Raw genomic sequence first — 20,499 nt, forward strand, 5'->3', positions numbered from 1 at the left:
TCATTCAGTCTAGCTAGAGCCTCCATCCTGTGCGTAACAATCTAGATCTCCTCAAACCGCAGAAATGACAGGTGGTGAGCATGTTCCTGGAGCAACCATCTCAACATGCTCTACAGTGTGCTTATTACTGCCTCTTTTAATTTGTTGAATCTGTATTGGGTCTGTAGCATAAGAGCATGTCGGTTGATCTGTTGGGGGGAGTATGAGTGGGTGCGGAGTAGGGAAATTGGAGCTGTAGGCTGACACTCAAGCCAGAGGTCTGCTTGTATATATAGCCCTTTAATATTGCCTGTCAGACTAGCGAGCTGTTCTTTCACTTTTTATGTGTATACGAGAGCATGGGGGGAAAACAGGATAAAACAGAATCTGCTGGCACAGGTTTATTAATTGTTGGTCGGGACTGAAATGAGTGCATGTTTGTGGGTGGGTACAGTAAAACCCTTACTACACAGTCCTCCAATAGTGAGAAAGTTATGGCCCGCCCATCTGGAAATTAGGAAAAAATGAGGTCAATAATTGTCTATCATATTACAGAAACGTAAAAAAAAAAAAAAAAGTTAAAATATGATTATGCAAAATATCTAGATTACATCTTAAGGTACTGTTAAAATGAAGATAGGTGTTAAGACTTTTCTTTTTTATCATTATTATTTTTTTAAGGTTATCATCAGATCAATGGTTCTTAAATTCTCCAAGGCCCCCTGTTGTTTAAACCAATATTCAAAGGCCCTGTTACCTTTCCAGCTGAATAAACAGTTGTTGAGGGGGTGAATTAAAATAAGAAATATCTTGATTGGTTTGTCTTATTTTAATTCAAATTTTGTCTTATTTAAATAATTTTAAGTCATCTTGTGTCCTCCTCGAAAGTTTGCTGAGGCCCCCTGGTTAAGAACCACTCTATAAGTTAATGGAAGTGCATTTTATCCTGAGTAAAAAACAAAAAACAAGATAATGGTGACTTTATTTCACTGAATTGTGAATTTATTTATGACGGTCACTATTGCAACTTTTTGTGACCTTGTATCTTATAATATGACGTTCTGTATTTTAAACATTAATCTCTCTATTAGCTGTTTGTATTTTTTACTTTGAGATGGAAACGCACTTCCATAAAAGATCATCTTAGTTATCTTCTATGGATATAAGATGTTAAAAACACACAAATGACATCACTCGTAGATTGTCTGTTGTTTCTTTTATATATAAAATTCGTGCAATACAGTGTTAGTTTATCACACATTAAGATAAACCATATTTTCTCTAGATATATCTATTCTCATCTACATAATAGTTATAACTGACCACATGAATGCTGTCTTTGTAGAGATTTTCACATTTTTTTATGAATTAAAAAAAGACCCCCAGTCGCAGGAGATTGTGATTTGATGCCCATTTGCACTCTATTATATAATGTCCTTTGTTGACCTCTTGTTGGCTGGGATCATGGAATAAAGGTTAAAGGTTAGCAGAATGTCCACATATAGTATATAATCTCTCATTTAGAGAAGCAGACGGTTCAAAGGGAGTCAGGTGCAGCACAGTGAGCATTTGTTTTTTTGTTTTGTTTTTTTTTATTTTTTGGGAGGGGAGCTTTGCCTTTGGGATGCTGTCATGATCACATGACACAGTGAAGGGAAAACACAAATGACACAGGGCATGCCTCAACATATGAGTTTAGGCCAATCAGAGCTCAAGGAAGACAGTGTCCTCATACATATTCAAAAAAAGCCCCACCCACCCATTCTGCCCTTTTTAATACACGAAGACCTTGATCTGTACTCTAGACTTTTAAAGTATCTCTGTCTTTTTTTTTTCTTTTTCAAATACAATTGTGTATAATATACATTTTCTTTTCAAAATGTAGTTTTTTTTTTTTTTTTTTTTTTTATCCTCGCTCAGATTTGAAAAGCACAGTTTTGGATAGAAGTCCCTCTTCTGGGATATATACAAATATATCATCTGTCCCTCTTTTACCACGTGAGGGAATGTTTTAATGCCCCAAAACAAAGATTTTCAATTCAATAAGTGCTACTTCTACTGCTAACAGTGATTTTAACAAAAATAATATGATGGTAGGTTTTTATAAAAATCTTTTTTCATTTTAACTCTGTCATTTCAGTCCATCAATTATGGTGCTGATCTCTCTACTGAGCTGGAAGACAGATATACAGATATTACACACTAAATTGCATGTTATCAAAGGGTAGAAAATAAAACTTTCTTTAAAATAAATAAAATGCTTCTCACAAAGTTAGTTGTAGTAATAATCTCATTCTCACATATTGAATACACTCATGTTTCTGCAGTGCTCAGTATCACGTTTTGAACTTAGTCAAAATCTTTGAAAAGCACTAGAACCATCTTTTAAAAACTAGAACCATTCAACATGTTGAGAGCCAGCAGATCAAACTTAGTCGCAATAACAACAACACTTCACCTTCTTGAAATTCCACATCTAAAATCAAGCTAAATAATATCACAGTATCCCATGATTATAGTTTCATGAAGATTACACGTTATAAAACAGTACTTGAAAAACATGTGAGTGTTGTTGTTATCATGAGATGTTTGTAATTCTTTTACTCTTTATTTTTTCATAAAGTGAAACATTTTGTCAATGCTGTGAGTGTTTCCAGTCTTTCCATCTACATTATCTACGCTGACCCTCTTATCTGTCTACACTGGTGTAGTTTTCCTATTTAGCGTGTTGGAGTTACTCTCTCTGTCACCTTTTCCGAGCCTATCCAGCGTTCCCATCCCTCGTTCCCGCTCCACCGTAGAGGCGGCGAAAGGTGGAGGCTGGGAGGATGGGATGGTGTTGCTGAGCGGCGCGTTGGAGTTGGAAGAATTCTGGACAGCTGAGGGATTGTGGGATTTGAGCGAGGGCAGCGTCCCAGTCATCATAATGCCTCCTCCGCCCCCTCCGCTCTCTTTAGGGAAGCAGTTGTGCAGCTGGTATAGTGTGGCACGGTCCACCGTGCTGTATAGCGGAGGGGCTCCCAGCCCTCCTAAACCACCCAGTTTGGGGTCTCGGGAGAGGGTGTAAAGGGAAATATCGCCCCCTGGCAGAGCGGAGCGGGAGTGAGGGTTAGGAAGAGTGGATACAGAGATGGGCCCCTGGGAGAGTAAAGCAGATGGGGGCATTCCGAAGTTCTTACCCCCTGGTGGGCCACCCACGGGAGACGGGTCTCGTGAGCGCGAGGGGTCGGTGGATCGAGAGCTGGAACGCGATCTGCGGCGGAAACGGTAGCTCGGGAGCCGTAGCATGGCGTGAGTGGTGCTTTTAAAGATATCAGTGCGAGAGCGACAGCGGAGCTCCTTGTTCTTCTCGATGTAGATGTTTACCGCCAGCACGCCCACCATCTCAGCCAGGATGAAGGACAGCCCTCCAAAGTAGAAGGACCAGCCGTAGGAGTACTGCCATTTCTTGTCCTCGTCCTTCTTTGGGGAAATGTCACCCAGAGCGGCAGAAATGTACACTATCACACCAATGATGTTACTCAGGCCTAAAGATCAATGGTCAAAAACATGCCAACTGATCAAAACCCACAGGTACAGAGAAATACAGTGATATGTAGCTTTTGTTTGCAGAATAATAGAGATTCAGAAGCATTCACAGTCCAATCTGGCAATTAGGTTTTATCAGATAAAATGGTTTTCATTTTACAGTAATATTGTGGATCATTCTTTACAGACTTGCAATTAAATACATTTTGTACCATTTTATTGCATTCTGTGGTGTTTTCTGTCGTCAGACTATATACTAGACATTTAGTGGGGTCCACTTGTTTTAGAGCACTAGTGCAAAAAGCTTTTATTTAGCATTTTTCTTCCTGATAAAAATATTCATTAATATATCACTGTATATCATTGAAATTTAATGAATATGTAAAAAAAAAACAACAAAAAAAAAACACGAATTCTAAATTTTTAACATTATACTATTAAAATCTAAAATTCCTTCATTTAAATTGACAGCTTTTTCTATGTATACATTTATTTATTCATATATATGTATGTGTATGTATATATATATATATATATATATATATATATATATATATATATATAATATATATATATATATATATATCTTTTTTTTTGTAAATCCCAGATTCTCAAGACTTCAGGACACCACAGTGTATGACACAATTTTCTATTACAAGTAAATATTAGATGTAATTTGACATTTACTCCTGGACAAATGTATGTACACACACAATGCACACACTTTACCTGCCGCTACAAACAGAATGCCAGCCCCCAGCACGATGTTCCTTTTGCTCTTGTAGAAACGGCTGGCTGCGATACAGACTCCTCCCATTAGCAGCAGGATGGCACTAAGAATGGGAAAGATGTTGGAGGCCCGGACCACTCCTGCAGGGAAAGAGAGAATAGTGGAGAAGAGAGACAGATGGGAGAGGGTGAGAGACGCAGAGCATTAGAAGCGTGAGACATGATGAGTGCAGGCGAATCAATTCTGTTCAGGTCTTTAACACTGTTCATTCATATCTCCACACATTTTTAGGTATAAATATTAAGTTGAAATGATGCACCTGGGTAATTAAAAAATGCCGTTGTGCACTGTATATGAAACCGCCCCAGAGGAAAAATGTTCCCCTGGCAGTTCTGCATCCCATCTGGGACCAGTCAAGCTGGGACCATGCAAGGAAATGCTATCTAAATACCAACCAAAATGCCAACCTGAGTGCATGCATGCATTTATGCGTGTGACATGCACGCAGGAAGCTGTAGCACAGAAATGTCTTGGAGCATTTCAGGGGATGTGAAGCATAGAATTTGCATGAATCTGCAATGTTACTTAAAAACAGCATTTTTTGCGTGTCAGAACAAAACATAGATATTTAAAAGAAAGAAAACTTCTGTCATTATATAATCTTTCCCATGGTGTTAAATTTTTTAAAACAAATATGAGTAAATAGTGGCAATGTTTTATTTTTGGGTGAACTGTTTCTTTGACAAGGCAAAGACTTTTGCTGTAGCTGCATTCCATTCATACAGCAGAAATCCTTTGTCATAATAAAATCTATTGTAGTAATAAAGGGCAGCCTCTTACGCAGGACGTATTCCGCTCCATCATGATCAAAGTCAGCATCCTCTGGGAAGTGGTTGATCTGGGAGCACACACCACGCTTCACCCCTACAAGCAAAAAGACAGGAACATCAGAGGTGAGACATCCTCGCACCAACCCACACGTACTGCGCATATGTTAATTCTGAGCTTAACTGAGAATGAACTGCATCACTGTACCTCCATTAAAACCCCTCACACTTTTCTGCAGATGTAGTCTACATGATCAAACCCTCATGTACAAGCTCTCACTGCATTTTCTGGCATAAATAAGTGATGGTGCTCTTTCATTACACAACTATTCAAAAGTTTGGGGTCAGTAGGATATATAAATGTTTCTGAAGGATGCCTCATATGCTCATCAAGACTATTTATTTGATCAAAAATGCAGTAAAAACTAATATTGTGAAATATATTATTGCAATTTAAAATAACTGTTTTCTATTCTAATATATTTTAAAATGTAATTTATTCCTATGATGTATATCTTAATTTTTAGCAGTCATTACTTCAGTATCACATGATCCTTCAGAAATCATCGTATTCTAATATGCTGATTCACTACTTAAGAAACATGAAAATGTTGAAAACAGTTGTGCTATTTAATATTTTTGTGGAAACCGTTGTAAATTGTTTTTTTATTTATAGTTTTTGTGGGAATTGATTTGAAACAGAAATGATTTGTAACATTATAAAGGTCTTCGCTGCCAGTTTTGACCAATTTAATGTGTCCTTGCTGAATAAAAATATACATTAAAAAAAAAAAACGTGTCTTATATGGGAAGTAGTTAATTTAATAATTAACTTTTCTATATTTACTTGTGTGTGTTTTTAATTTAATAATTTTTTTTACAGCTGAATTTTAAATAAATGTATTTTTTTTTAATGATGCATGCATTAATGTGAGAGACAGATGGATAGATCAACGCACACACACACACCCTTAAATCTCATTTAGGAATACCGCTGAAATACCAATTAATGGTCTTATCCACAATCCAACCTCTTTAAATTAGATAGGGAAGTCATTTTTGGATTGTAGCGCCTGATACAGATCTAATTCTCTTAATTCATTATGTTCATTTGTTAAGATGTGGAACTGGAAACATACACATGCACCATAGAAATCAGCCCTGGAGCCAGTCAGGGAGTGAATAGCTACCCGCTCTAGTGCAGACAGACAGACTGACGCACTATGATGACATCATGACTGCTGTTGATTGATGGAGTGGGAATGTGATGGATTGATGAGACAGACGAAGGGAGATACAGGTGGGCAGGTGTGGGGGGAAATCTTTTCACAGCTGTTTTTGTCTTTTTATATTCCTTCTCATGGAGCTTAATCTGTAAGAAAGAGACGAGGACACAAAAGGGAAAGGTGTCATTGAGGAGAATCTGGCATCACCATTTTGGTTCTTTCAGCAATGGCCTTCTAAACAATAGTTCCTGCCACCAAGAGCACGTCACCAGACCACTCTAGAAACATTCACATTGTTGCCATTCAATATGACAATAATAATTATTATTAAAGTTTTTGTATTTTTTTTTTTTTTTTTAATTATTGTGCTATTAATACAATTGTAAAAAAAATTATTAACATTTTTGACACTATTACTTTCTTCATATTTCAAACGTTATAGCCACTGCATGCTTTTTATTTTATTATTATTATTATTTTTTTTTACAAATTTATTTATTTTTTCTGGTCACAGAGTTGAAAAATGTCCAACCCTAAATAAAAATCAGCGCACGTCACTTTTTTACGACGGCGTTTAAGTGTCAGGTTACAAAAAAAAAACTAAGATAATGAGATTAAAGTTGAAATATTTTGAGAATTAAGTCAAAATATTTTGAGAATAGAGTCAAAATTTTGAGAATTAATTAGTAGCATTTACGAGATCAAAGTTATAATATTTTGAGAAAGTAGCCTATATTGCGCACGCAAATGGCCCAGATTGGGAGCACCAGGAGAAATTCCGGTGGCCTGGCAACTGATTTGAATATCAGTCATATAATCGCTGGGAGAGTAGGCCTATGCTTGGAAATAATATTTCACGTCTTCGAATGCATTCATATTTGTAGTGCACCACTCAACCAATAATAGCAATAATCTTTGTGCTTTTGGTGCTTTTAATATAAAACAAAGTAAAAAAAAAAAAGCTGGTTAAGACCAGCACCAAGCCACTCTTGCTGGTCTGAACTGGACTTTTCAGCAGGTATGTGACCTTGTTTTCTTTGTTATATATAAACATGAAAGCAACTCATTAGCTTTAAGAGTATCATTAGCCTCTGCTTATGATTGCTACAGCAGCAGGGGAGCATAGATGAAGGGCAGGACAAGGCCCAACGTGTGTGTGTGTGTGTGTGTGTGTGCATGTCTAGAATCGAGTTTGGGTGATGTGACAATCAGTGCACCTATCATCACACAGCCAACAGTATTTGCTGTTTGGGCCGGTTTAGCTGTGACATTCATTATGCAGATCCAAAATGTCTGCTTTCCACTTCACCTGCTCCTAATTGCGTTTCTACTAAGAATCCATCTTGGCTTTAATCCCTGGGGAAAGTAAGGATGTCTTGACCTCTAAACTATGCCAAGTTTGCTGTAACACTACAGCGACCAAAGGGGCAAAGAAAGAGGAGAAATTAATGAGATAGAGAAGGAAACAAAGAGAGACGACTGAGAGAGAAGTGGCGCTGCTGTGATGATTGGGAATCCAGGCTTATCTTTAATTGAATGCTTTGTTATCAGAGAGCTTAGCCATAAGGCTAAATTAGCAGAGCACAATGGCTGGCTTCTGGCGGACCGGAGAGCGCATTACACAGGGATGAGTGAGAACACGAGGCGCTAGAATGGCCCCTAAGACCACGACTGCTGTCCCTCTGTGTTGACCTCTCAATGCAATCAGCCCAGCCTTTTAATTAGGGTTTCACAGGCTTTTTGGGCGTCGCCCCTACACTCAAATCTCTTTAGCAGTAAATGGCCATATCAGGGTTCAAGACGTGTATATGTTTTATGATACTGTGTGTGTTAATTATCCTTAAATACTATTTAAAATAAGAATTTAACTACTTTTGAAATGGTTTCATCCCTTATACAGGCATATTAGCCATTTTTAGAATAATTAAAATTTACTTGAATATGAAAATACATGAATGATATGCCATATATAAAGCTTTTGATGAATAATTAAAGTAAACCATAAAAATTGTATGATTAGAATATTTTTGCTATTGGAAACATTGGGTTTTTTATACTCTTAAAATAAGAATATGCACCGTCCTCAAGGGACCTCCTTTCTAAGATATAAATATTGAGAATAGTGTGATATTATAAAGATAACATTTTATATTGTCACTGCAGTTATATATACAATTCAAAAGTTTGTGGTTAGTAATATTATTATTATTATTATTATTTATTGTTGTTATTTTTTTTATTATTATTGTTGTTATTTATTTGATTTGAAAAACAAAGTACCATGTTTATATATATATATAAAAATGTTTCTTGAGCATCAAATCAGAATGTTAGAATGATTTCTATGAAGGATCATATGAAAACTGGATTAATGCCTGCTGAAAATTCATCTTTGCCATCACAGAAATAAATGTACGTATTAAATTTATTTATTTATCTTTAAATATATCTATCTTTTTTTTTTTTTTTACACAAGATTATAGGCAAATATGTTATATAAATAAATAATGTATTCATTTCTTACTGTTAAAAGCTAGGGCTGTCAATAGAATAAAGTAATTGATTAATCTCATCATTTCACATCATTAAAATATATTTATTCATATATATTGTTATTCATATATATTATTATATATGTGTGTGTGTGTGTGTGTGTGTGTGTGAGAGAGAGAGAGAGAGAGAGTGTATGTATGTTTTTTTTTTTATGTTTGGTGATTTTTTTTTATTTTTAATTATAATGTATTTATGTGTGTGTTTGTGTTTGTTTGGTTACTATATTATGTCCCATATTCCATTTGATGTACTATTTTCTGTTTTCCAAACTGTGGCCTAGTATATTTTTAGTATAAAAGCTCTCATCCCGGGGCTGCCCCGATGTAGGCAAATGTTAATAAATCTTAACTCTCCTTTTTTTTCTCAAATAACTGCACATAGACGCCACCCCCACAATATAACCAAGAGTGAAGATATTGGCTGACCCTCCAGACAACAGATCCTCCACAGGCCAGAGTGTGTCAAGGCCCCGGGGTCCTTCTTCTCCTTATTATGCGGATCCTCTTGTGAGTTGTTGGCGGTGCTGTTGCAGATGAGCGCCCGAGAGTACAGCCAATAATCAGTGCCGATAGCCACCGTCATCAGGCCGAAGGATGCGAAAGCACCCACGATGGTGAGAAGGATCTGAATGCCCTTCTCACACACCATGCCTATGGGAAAGAGTGGGAGAAGCAAATAAAGGGAGAGAGAGATGTGAAAACATCACTGCCTGCCCATTTATCTTTCCTCTCATTTGTTTTATACTGACAGTATAGAGATCGAGAGATGAGAAATGTCTGATCTCCTTCACTCTTCACTGTTACCTGACTGGACGAGCTTACCTGACGGCGAGTTTCTGTCCTTCGACTCAATTTTGAAATCTTTCTTTTCCTCGTCAGATGAGAATGTGCTGTCCCTTCAATCCGGGCAGCATCCATCGACTGTCCTCGCACACTCCTTTTCTCCTTCCTGTACTCGTTTACTCCCCCTGTTTCTCTGCTGCTACGCTCGCAGGTCGACCACAATGGAGAAGCTTGTGTTAATGCCTCCGTGTGTATATAGTCTTACTTTGTGTCAGTTCTGGTCATTGCTGATAAAAAAAAAAAAAAAAAACCTGGAGATAGAAAAGAAAGAAAAGAGAGTGAGACTAAATTCTGCTGCAACTTCTTTAAAAAAAAAAAAAAAAAAACACTGTTTGGGGGAAATTTGGCAAGGAATGATTCTTAAGAACTTGGGGAGAGAGGAGCAAAGGCAGGTCTCCACTGTTACCATAGTAACTCTGAATCACAAAAGCATGGAGAGATGGGAGGGACAGTGCTTTCATCCCTTGGGATGAGATGAGGGAATAACTGACAAACATGCAATTCAGCAACATTACATGAATTGGATCATTGCAATGAGTCTGTAGAGACTCCCTGACCAAGCAGGAGGAGAACTGTTACCTCACAGCGCTGGATGTTTTATGTTAACCACACCTATATGAGACAGAGATGCTCACGAACGCAGAAAGACACACACGAAGAGAATATAATATAAGAGGAGAGTAGTGTAGTGCGGTTAGTTTAGTTTAGATAATTTAGTTTAGATGATGTAGTGCTGGGTTGGCTTTTATTTTTTTATAATGCAATATGGCACAGCCATCAAAATGGGTTAAACCATGTTCGCATCATGAGCCTCTGCAGTACAGATATGTAGCCCTCATAGAAAAATCCCAAGGATGTAAAATCTAAGCAGTTTTCTTATGTGTCAGTGGCACATTAAAAAGTGGTATGAAAAATTAAGATAAAAACATTCTAAATGTGGCATTTTGCATGGGGCAATCTAAATGATTCTAACAAAAGACAATTATCAGTTGTAAGCTGTTAGATAAGCTGACATACTGCACATACAAAAATAGCACAAACAAACAAAATATGATCTGTACAAAAGTTACACAATATAAACTAATATAATACAACCAATAAAAATGGCACACAGTATGAGTTTCAAGCAGCTGTTAAAGAGAATTATTAGGGATTGTAATCTTTGTGAAAAAGAAGTACACTTTAGCATATTTTTGAATGCTCATACAGTACATGAATACATGAATACTTATCATGGAAATAATCTACTGAAAATAATATACTATTATACTACAGTGCAAGCTGAATGTAATGTTTTCAGAAACTTAATTTCATGCAGTTAAAAAAGAAAAGAAAATGCATTATAGGTTAAAAATGTATTAAATGCAATTTCAGTACGATTTAATCACAACTTTATATGTGATTTCATAATTTTATTGTCTTTAATGTGTATTGCTGTATATACAAACAAGGATTTATTGTAAACTAAAATAGCCTATATATTTTATATTTATGTAATTTCTATTGAAACTTGTACGTTATGTGTTTAAATATATTATAATAAATATTTTGTAATTACTCATTTGTATTTAGGTTAGGTTTAGGTACATTTAAAATATATTAACTTTAAATTTATTAATGAATACCACATTGCAGTTAAAGTTACAATCAAGTGCTTGTACTTTAGTAGGTTAGTCTACACATCAAAACAAGGGCACTGCTTTAAAACATGACAAATGATTATTACAACATAATGACTTAAAATGTACTTGTACTTTAAAGTAAAACTTTTCAATAAGTCATGAGAGTGTTCTCTCTTTAAGAACACTTAAAGTGGCCTTTATTTTATTCATATATTATTTGCAAGTACATTTTTTAAATATACATTTAAGATTTGAAGTGCACTACTACAAATTTAATACAATTAAAAGAAGCACACTTCTTTTTTCAAAAAAGAAAACTTGTCTAATATCTACAATGACTTCTATGACCACAGGTAAGGGTAGAGGTATTAATCAGAAAACCATAATGACAAAATAACTTGATAAAAGCAGATGGAAAAGATGATAAACTCTAATTTAATCTCTTCTCACACAGTGAAGTAATCAAGTTTATTTTGATCAATACAAGAATTTTGGAATGAAATTGTGAAAAATGGAGACAGAGAGGCAACAGTCTGTTTCCGCACTCTCAGTCGAGTCTCAGCAGGGAATAAAGCATCATGTGACATTAACCTGTGTAAACTGGGTCCAAGACTTCATTACAGCTCCCGTCTCTGCCAGCAGAGCTTGTCACAAAGTCACATTCACAGGAGGCTTTAAAACTTCAAAAATGTAGGTTGCCAAGTAGCTAACTGCATTGCAGTAATGTTGTATACTAACTACTAATTAACTACTAAGTTATTATACTAATACTAAAATATACTACTAACTAATACTAATAACTTATAAATACATATATCATTAAAAATGTTGCTTGGAGAATGCTTGAAATAATAATTACAATAATATTTAATAGTTTACTGGTGTACTTTGAACTATAAATCTAATATGCACTTTAAATTTACTATTGCACTACAAATCTAGTATGCAATAACTAGAAACTACTACCGCACACAGTACAGTACACTAAGCAGTGTGAACTACCATGTTCAATGCTCTACAAAAAAAAAGTGTTCCTCTGAATGTTGCAGCAAGTACCCTGTGCCCTGAGAAATGTGATGAATATGCAGTAAGCACTAAGTTAAACTGCATTATGTATCACTGGGCCGGTACCCTTTCAAAAAGTACTAAAATGTACCACTTAGGTGCTAATATGTGCCCTTAGGTACTACTAATATGCACCCTTTAGGGGTAAAAAAGGTACTGCACCAATGACGGCTTTTGTACGCTTTTGTAGTGTATGGTATAAATACATAGAATAGTACATACTGTTTTATACATACCCAGTATAGCATTATACTTCAGTCTTTTGTATGTAATATGAGGTATGTGTGTAGCATGCACTATTATGCACTACTGAGCACAGCAAAAGAGAAAGAAAAAGAAAGAAAAAAACTGTAATGTTGCATATTCTTGGGCTTATGCAGTTTATAATGATATAATTTAAATTTAGTTTTGGGGACATTTTGGCTAAAACTGGGTCCTGGAGAAAAAACAACAACTGAGAACCACTGCATTACAGCATTCACTGCTTAACAAAACATTATTACTTCTTCTCAAATGAAGAATTATTACATTCCTCCCCCAAAAACAGCCAAAAATGTTACTGATTAATAATAATAGGCCATCATTTTTTTTCACAGTTCCCATGACTGCCCAAAGAAAGCCAGTGAGAACTGAACAGCCCTGAGGGGTTTAACTCAGCCTCTGCAGGCCACAAAAACATTAACTAATGCAGTATGAAATACACTGTTCTTCTATATGTCAAACTAATCAGCCTGAGAGTCACTCACAAGACAGTCGGCAGCTTTCAGTGTCTGTTTCTGTGTGATATGAAGCAGATCGCCTCTGTGTTTCCACAGTCTGCCACGTCCATCCGTGATAAATACAAACATATGGCTTTACAGACCACACAAATCACATATTTATTTGTCTATTTATAATCACACAGGGACAAGAAAAAACAGCAGAGATCTTGTTCTCATGAGACATGATCAGCCACAATGTTGATTCCATTCATAATTTCACACTTACTGCTGCCACGTGAGAATTGATTTGCAAGGCTTGGGGGAAGGAAAAAACACAAACTTACTAATTTCCCCGTGATCACTACTTCCTCACCATACATTCGACATGTCAAGATGTGTACGTTGAGTAACCAATCAAAATTACTGACAATTAATACACAATTCAGACAAATCATGTCATGACCGTGAAAGGCGAAGCCGTAATTATGGGAAATGCATCCAATTATTATGACTCGTGAATCAAAATAATTAGCACATAAGTCCCTGCTGCAATCATGACAAAAAGCGTCAATTATGACCTCTTCTGCATCGTTCAGAAGAGAGGGAGAATGAACGAGAGACACAAGCAAATAGAGAGAGAATGGACAGAGCAGAAGCAATATAATAATGGAGAGTCCGAATGAAATCAAACAAAAGTCAGCCCACTGAAGTTGGAATACCTTTGTGAAAGAAAACACTTGAGTGATTCACTTTGAAAACTGAATAGCATTGTACATCAAATGAATGCAATGAAAGGCTACCTTCACCATTCTGTTTGGATGAATTTAGTGCTGCTGCGGCATCATCGTCATGCTGAGGGTGTGAGACCGTACTGAGCTCAGAGATAACATCTCTTATGAAAGATTAGAGCATAACACCTGAGCTCTTGTTCCCACATACCCTTTATAACACCTCTCACATTCCCACTGTAGTCATATCAGCCAGCCTCCAATATACCCCAGCTGTGGACACACAAAATGTATTGCCTTTTCACATAACCTCATGAATATGTCATCTGACTGCGTTTTGACACATCATGTTCCTGTAATTTTAACGGTAGAGGATAGCAAAAGGTCACAGGTTCAATTCATAAATGCAACATACGTGGCTTTGGATAAATCCATCTGCCAAATGTGAACAATTGATTGCTTTTGCATTCTGGCATTGTAATTGTATTTACTTGGAAATGCATGGAAATGTAGCTAAAGAGGAAATGAGAATGAGTGTGCCATCTGAGGCTGAGAGACTAAGGTTAGGCTGACACCTGCTGTGTTCATTTTATACTACAAACACAGACCTCTTAGAAGAGACATCAATGAAAATGAAATGCTGTGTTTATCTCAGATCTTGTTTCCCCGTAAAAGAAGTGAATGTAATCTTGTCTATATTGTGCTTCAAGACAATGTGTTCATAACTAATTAGTCATTTAGCTTACACATTTCATAAATAAACACATTTCTTCCGGTATATTTTTTGTTACATGGACTGTCCCCTCGAGTAACCTTGGGTTACATGTCTTACTCAAGAGTACAATAGTGATGATGATAGTTCATGGATCACCCTTTGCACAATCTTTCTCTTACTAGCCAAGTTCTACACTACACCACATTATTAGCTGACCTGACCAATATCATGAAGAAATGAATGTGAGAAGAACTCTTGTGATGAGTCAGCAGGCACTACATTTATACTCTATCAGAGGGGACACAATTTGCATAATATCAATATGCATAGACATATATGCATTTCATTTCAGGAAGAGGTCACCTTAGCGATTCAAATTCAACAGTCGAAAAAACAGCACGAAGCACAGGATGACTTAATAACATATCATCCATTCATAACCCAGTACATTCAATTTAAGCCCCATCAAAGAAATAAACTACACTTTCAAATACAGAAAACAATTATTTTAAATTGTAATCAAGTTTCACAATATTACTGTTTTTACTGTATTTTTGATCAATGAAATGGAGCTTTGATGATTATAACACAGAATGTTATTATGACATCACCACATGTGGTTTAAAGTGTATTTCACCAAAATTAATAAATAAATACATAATAATAATAATAAAATTCCAAATTATTCTTCAATTAATAGGCAAACAAGCAAGCACAGCTAGGCTTAATTCCCCACCCAATAATATATCACCTGCACTCACATCTGATAGGTGTTTGAATAAAATGATACAGTAGCAGTGTATGAAACTATGAGCATTTCTGCTCAGGGATATTCCCTCTAATACATTAATAAATCCAAGGCTCTTTTATTTTTAGTAAAGTTCTTTTCAGATGAACTTCAGACATGAAGATCATTTGCCGTGAGGCAGTTGCTCAATGAACGATGAACAACGATATAGTTGCAGTTATGCTGCTGTATCCGTGTAGGAAGCTCGGAGGAAGAGAGCAAGTATATTCATTTCAAATGAAGGATATTCATTTCATTTGCTTAACCTGGATGTCCATGTCTCCTCCCACAAGCAATTAACAGAGTCTCTAAACAAGTGCCATTACCTTGTTTCTAAATTCCTTTTGAGATCCAGACAAGCAATGTATGAACAGACTGAATGAATCATTTCTCTTGCTTACAGCTTGCTATAGGATTTGTTTGATGACTATGCATGAAGGGAACAAATGATCACAGTCTGTCTCTTGCACTCTGTCTCATCTGTATTTAAGGTAGAGGTTTCAGTCCCAGATGGGACCGATGAAAGGGAGAGCTAATTATCACAACTTTAAGGACAATCCAAAAGCCTGTGTGTAAGTTGTTTATTTTGATTCAACATTAATATGGAATCTAAGAATTCAGATTTTTTATGTTTTTCAAAGAAGTCCCTTATGCTCACCAAGGCTGCATTTATTTGTTCAAAATACAGTAATATTGTGAAATATTATTCAAATAAAAATAACTGTTTTCTATTTTAATATGTTTTCAATTTTAATTTATTTCTTCAGTGGCAAAGCTGCATTTTCTGCAGCTGTTAGAAATCATTCTAATTTGCTAATTTGGTACTCAAGAAACTTTTAAAGTGTATATAAATAAAAGCATTAATTTTATTTAACTTTAGCATTTCTATTCTATTCTATTATTTGATCACAGGTCACAAAATTAATTTGCTGTTCTAGATCCAACTGACTGCATGTTGATGGCAGATTTCTATGCAGGACTTAAATGTTAATTACTTCAAAAATGTTGTTTCTTTATTAAATTTCACTATTGGTATCCACTGCTTGAAAAAGACATCAGTCATCTGTGCCAAATATGGTTTAAAATGAGTACTAATGCTTCAGTGCACTAGGGTGAAAGTAAGAACACTGCAAACAGATGTTGCCTGACTCATCTGATGTCACTGTCTGTTAAAAAGCCACACTAATGTAACCACGAACAGGAACTTAACCGCACTGACCATAAAACAATCTACATATCAACAATACACAAACCAACTTCTAATTATGTTTTAATGGCAAAAAACATCCATCACTGATGTAGGTAGAAAAACTCTTTTACTGGCGTCGTGAGGACACAGGTCTGCTATAGACAGCATTGACCGGGGCAATGAGGGGTCACTTCACTCCACTTTGTTTGTCTGCTGCAGTATGCAGTTTTAAAAGCTGTATTGGTCTAGTGGGAAAGAACAAGCGTGCCTGGAAATGTGTCATGACTAACACAACGTGCACTTCATGGGATGGCGAAGAGAAGCAAATACAATCCATTTCTCGATCATATTCCACTAATTATCAGTTTCAAAACCATGCAGAGGCCTCTTCTTGTTAAGATAAAATTTGTCATTTATGTCTGAAGCATTACAGCCACAGGACTCCTTATTTTTACCATTTAGTACTCTAAATTATACAGAGAATAAAAGAGATAATCTCAGTCAGGGGTCCGCTCTTTAACAATTGCAAAAAAAAAAAAAAAAAAAAAAAAAAAAAAAACATCCACTGGGGTTTCTTTTCCTTTACTGTTGTCTGAAATGCTCTCGGTTCTTGTATAGATTGTGGGAAATGGTGTTGGTACAGCAATGCTGACACAGGACTCTACAGAGTATTACATAATTATGATCCCAGGAGACACAATCTGCTTAAACAGAATTCTCCAAACGAGAGCGGTACAACCTGAGCCCTGACCAGGTGCTTTCTTTCATTAAAACAATTCTGTGTGGTCATAGGCCAAGAAAATGATGGAGACACATCTTAGGCTTCCTGCGAGCACACAAGCATGCTGATTAAGGTATGTGCCCAAGCCAGACACTGCCATCACTAGCTTGCACTAGCACTGTGATTTTTAACTGCTATCTCATTCATTCTTTTTTTTTATTATTGTAAAATACACTGAATAGGACACATATTATTTCTCAAATAAGCAAGTGAAATTACAGTTCAGATAAACTATAATAATAATTTTAGTAAATAAAAATAAAAACACTTGTGTTTTCTATCTGGCATTGTAGGTTGCACAATATATTATATTACAAAGTTGCCAGCTGTCAGTGTCAGCTAAATGCATAAATATAAATGTAAATGTCAATTATAGCTATAGTTGCCAGAATATTGGGGCTTTTTAGTGACAGTATATTATGCTACATTTTTAATAAAAATATAATGGTCCAAAAGTCGTATGATGACAAAGATGACAAAAAAATTAACATACATCGCTAATTAATAAACTGCAACATTAATCACCCTACTGTTTGTAACTGAAAACTAAAATAAGAAACTTTTTCTAAAAATGTCAACAAACATTTTTACATTTCACAGTATAATTATATATTATATATAATATATATATTATATATAATTATAAATATATATTTTTCAATATAAATTGTCTTAAAATTAACAAATATATTTTTTCTTACCAAATACGCTATAGTAAATTATCTTACAGTTTTTAACAGGATTTTACTGCATTTTTACATTAATTGCTTCTGATAAAATCATACAAAAAATATGTTTTTTTAAAAAACAATTAGCTTGAGTATAAACATTTTTTACAGTGTAGGCCTTTATCGTCAGTGTGACAGGTGCATCTTCTTTGAAAATTGCCTTGTGCTGAAATAGAGGCCTCTTATGTTCCTAAGGTCACATGATGTGACCGAAAATCATGGATCAAACATGCACGAGCAGGGCTGTGAAAAGGTCCACGCTCGTGTTCAGTGAGATCACATAAATGGTCAGGGTGAAGTGTGGGAGCTGACAGGGGGAGGCTGGGCGCTGATGCGAGCCGCAGTGCATTCATTAGAGGAGTCCTCCACCGTCACCGAAAATGGACGCCTTTCTCTAAAAAAAGCCCTCCATTCTCTCTTCAAAAAGCTGAAGGGAAAGAATGTGTCCAAAGAGCCGCAACACACTTGCTCTGGAAGTATATTAGCGGTGTTTGTTCCATCGAGCTCCAGATAAGGAGAGTTTATGCTGCACATGCATAATGAATGCGAAGATGCGCTTGCAGACGCACAATGAAGACGATTTCATTTATCATATTACCCCCCGTTATGTTTGTTTTAACAAACATTTGCAGAGACAACCAAATGCAGGCGAAGAGCTTTGAGAAAATCGACAGCTGAGCTTGCAGGCTTGCAATTTGGCATCGATTGATTCCGCTCTTTGCATTCCACATGGACACACACATGCAAACGGAAACCTCCAAACAGCCCCCCAAAATCGCGAGCACACACGCAGACTACAGAAAAAACTGAGATTATTGCTTACCAGTTTAGTTTTGTCTCGTGTTTGAAGACCGTCGCACTCCCAAAGCGGAAGACTAGAAGAGATAATTGCATATCAAGAGAAATGGACTGTAAACGAGTTAGAAAAGAACATAACGTAGGGATTTGCGCGTATCAAAAAAAAAAAAAAAAAGCGTTTAGAAATGTCGTCAAATTATAAAAATAATAATGATAAAAAAAAAAAAAAAAACAAGTTACAAATCTGAATCTCTCTCAAGGCAGACAGTATATGAGATATTCACACCGCACACGTCCCCACGTCACTCGAGTACGGATTTGTCTAGAGCGCGTGTAGCCAATGCGTGTGCGCGTGCGCGACTGCGTCCCCCCGCCCGAGCCGCAACGCTTCGCTCGCTCTATCCGTCCCTTTCCTTACCCCGAGTGTGCGTGAGAGAGAAAGAGAGAGAGAGAGAGAGAGAGAATGAGTCGTATGCGACAAGTTGCCTACGACTCATTCTCTCTCTCTTTCTCTTTGGAATCCTGACAGACCAGAGAAAATTCGCGCCATTGTGCTTTTGAAATTCAAGTTTTTTCCCAGACCTCCGTCATACACAAAGACCATCTCCTGGGACACTGGGCCCTAAGTGAGAGGGTCAGGTTTCGCATTTTGGGGACCAAATGTTCCCACAATGACAGTCCAATATGAAATACGCTGACATGCACAATTTTACAAGCTTGACAGCATAACACTTTTCATTCTTATTATTTGTTTGTTTGTATTTTGCATAGCGATTTAATCAGTATATTGTCTTTGACTACATCAAACAAGAATACAATAACTGCAAAATGTAGGTGATGGGGTACTTTAATGTGTCTGTATATTGATTTCATGTTCACTTCTTGTAATACTTCACATTCTACTACACAGATAATTACAAATAAACAGCAAGAAACACTGGATTACACGTAAAAGCTTTAAGTACAAAGACTAAAGAAGTATTTTCTTCTAAAACGTACTCCAGCAATCTGTTTTATTTACAACTCTAATATCACCAAGAATGACCAGAAATTCTAATTTATTCAGGCATAAGCCATTTGTTTATTCAGAGTTCTATAAACCAGAATATTAGCTTAATCCGTTTATGGCGATAGGGTTAATGCATTTATATGACATTTACATAATTCTAATACAACCTACGTGCTGATATTATTAGGAATATGTTTGCAAAAATGTTTAATAAACACACCAAATAACGTCCTGTAAATGTAAAATGTTATAATGCAACAAGGTTTGCTTGAGGCTTAGATTTATAGGATAGAAAAATACAATAGCAGTAGATTAAGTCAATGTGAAGTCCCCATGCACCATAATAGAAACACAGATTCTCAACATTGTCCTCACTGTTTTTTGCAGGTGAGAAAAGCAGGCATCTTGGAGATGATGTTAGTACCGCACTGCCAATGAAATGCAATGTTATCAAGCCTGAGAAAGAGCACTGAGTTCCGCAGAGGGAGAGAGAGACGGAGAGGGGGGTGTATGGAGGGAGGGGAGTGAAAAATGGCAGGTTGAATGCGACAGATGCCTCAGAATTGGCTTAGAGGGCGTGCGAGTATATTTCTTATGCTTTCTGTCGTTTTAAAGATCAATATACACTCAATCAGTGTGTGTGTATGTGTGTGTGCGTGTGACTCCCGAGGTCGAGTATAGTGTGAAAGCG

General features: G+C 36.2%; 1 protein-coding gene across 1 annotated transcript; it reads right to left on the reverse strand.

Annotated features, from left to right (window-relative positions):
• Window positions 1-367: 367 nt before the first annotated feature.
• Window positions 368-19,158, reverse strand: LOC109055291 (voltage-dependent calcium channel gamma-4 subunit-like). The gene is made up of 6 exons (XM_042772128.1): window positions 18,825-19,158; window positions 9,665-9,936; window positions 9,269-9,493; window positions 5,078-5,161; window positions 4,237-4,377; window positions 368-3,506 (listed from the first exon to the last, which is right to left on the reverse strand). Exons 3-6 carry the CDS (start codon window positions 9,489-9,491, stop codon window positions 2,677-2,679), a joined length of 1,278 nt encoding a protein of 425 aa, XP_042628062.1. The 5' UTR covers window positions 9,492-9,493; window positions 9,665-9,936; window positions 18,825-19,158; the 3' UTR covers window positions 368-2,676.
• Between the last annotated feature and the right edge of the window lie 1,341 nt (window positions 19,159-20,499).

This window comes from Cyprinus carpio, chromosome A16 (genome assembly GCF_018340385.1).
Source record: "Cyprinus carpio isolate SPL01 chromosome A16, ASM1834038v1, whole genome shotgun sequence".
NCBI lineage: Eukaryota > Metazoa > Chordata > Actinopteri > Cypriniformes > Cyprinidae > Cyprinus > Cyprinus carpio.

Coding starts and splice junctions, on each gene's coding strand:
- LOC109055291 (XM_042772128.1), bottom strand. CDS start 9,491: ATGGTGTGTGAGAAGGGCATTCAGATCCTTCTCACCATCGTGGGTGCT. Junction 5,162..9,268: donor GAGGATCTGTTGTCTGGAGG/GTCAGCCAATAT, acceptor TTTTGCTTGTAG/GGGTGAAGCGTGGTGTGTGC. Junction 3,507..4,236: donor CATTCTGTTTGTAGCGGCAG/GTAAAGTGTGTG, acceptor ATTGATCTTTAG/GCCTGAGTAACATCATTGGT.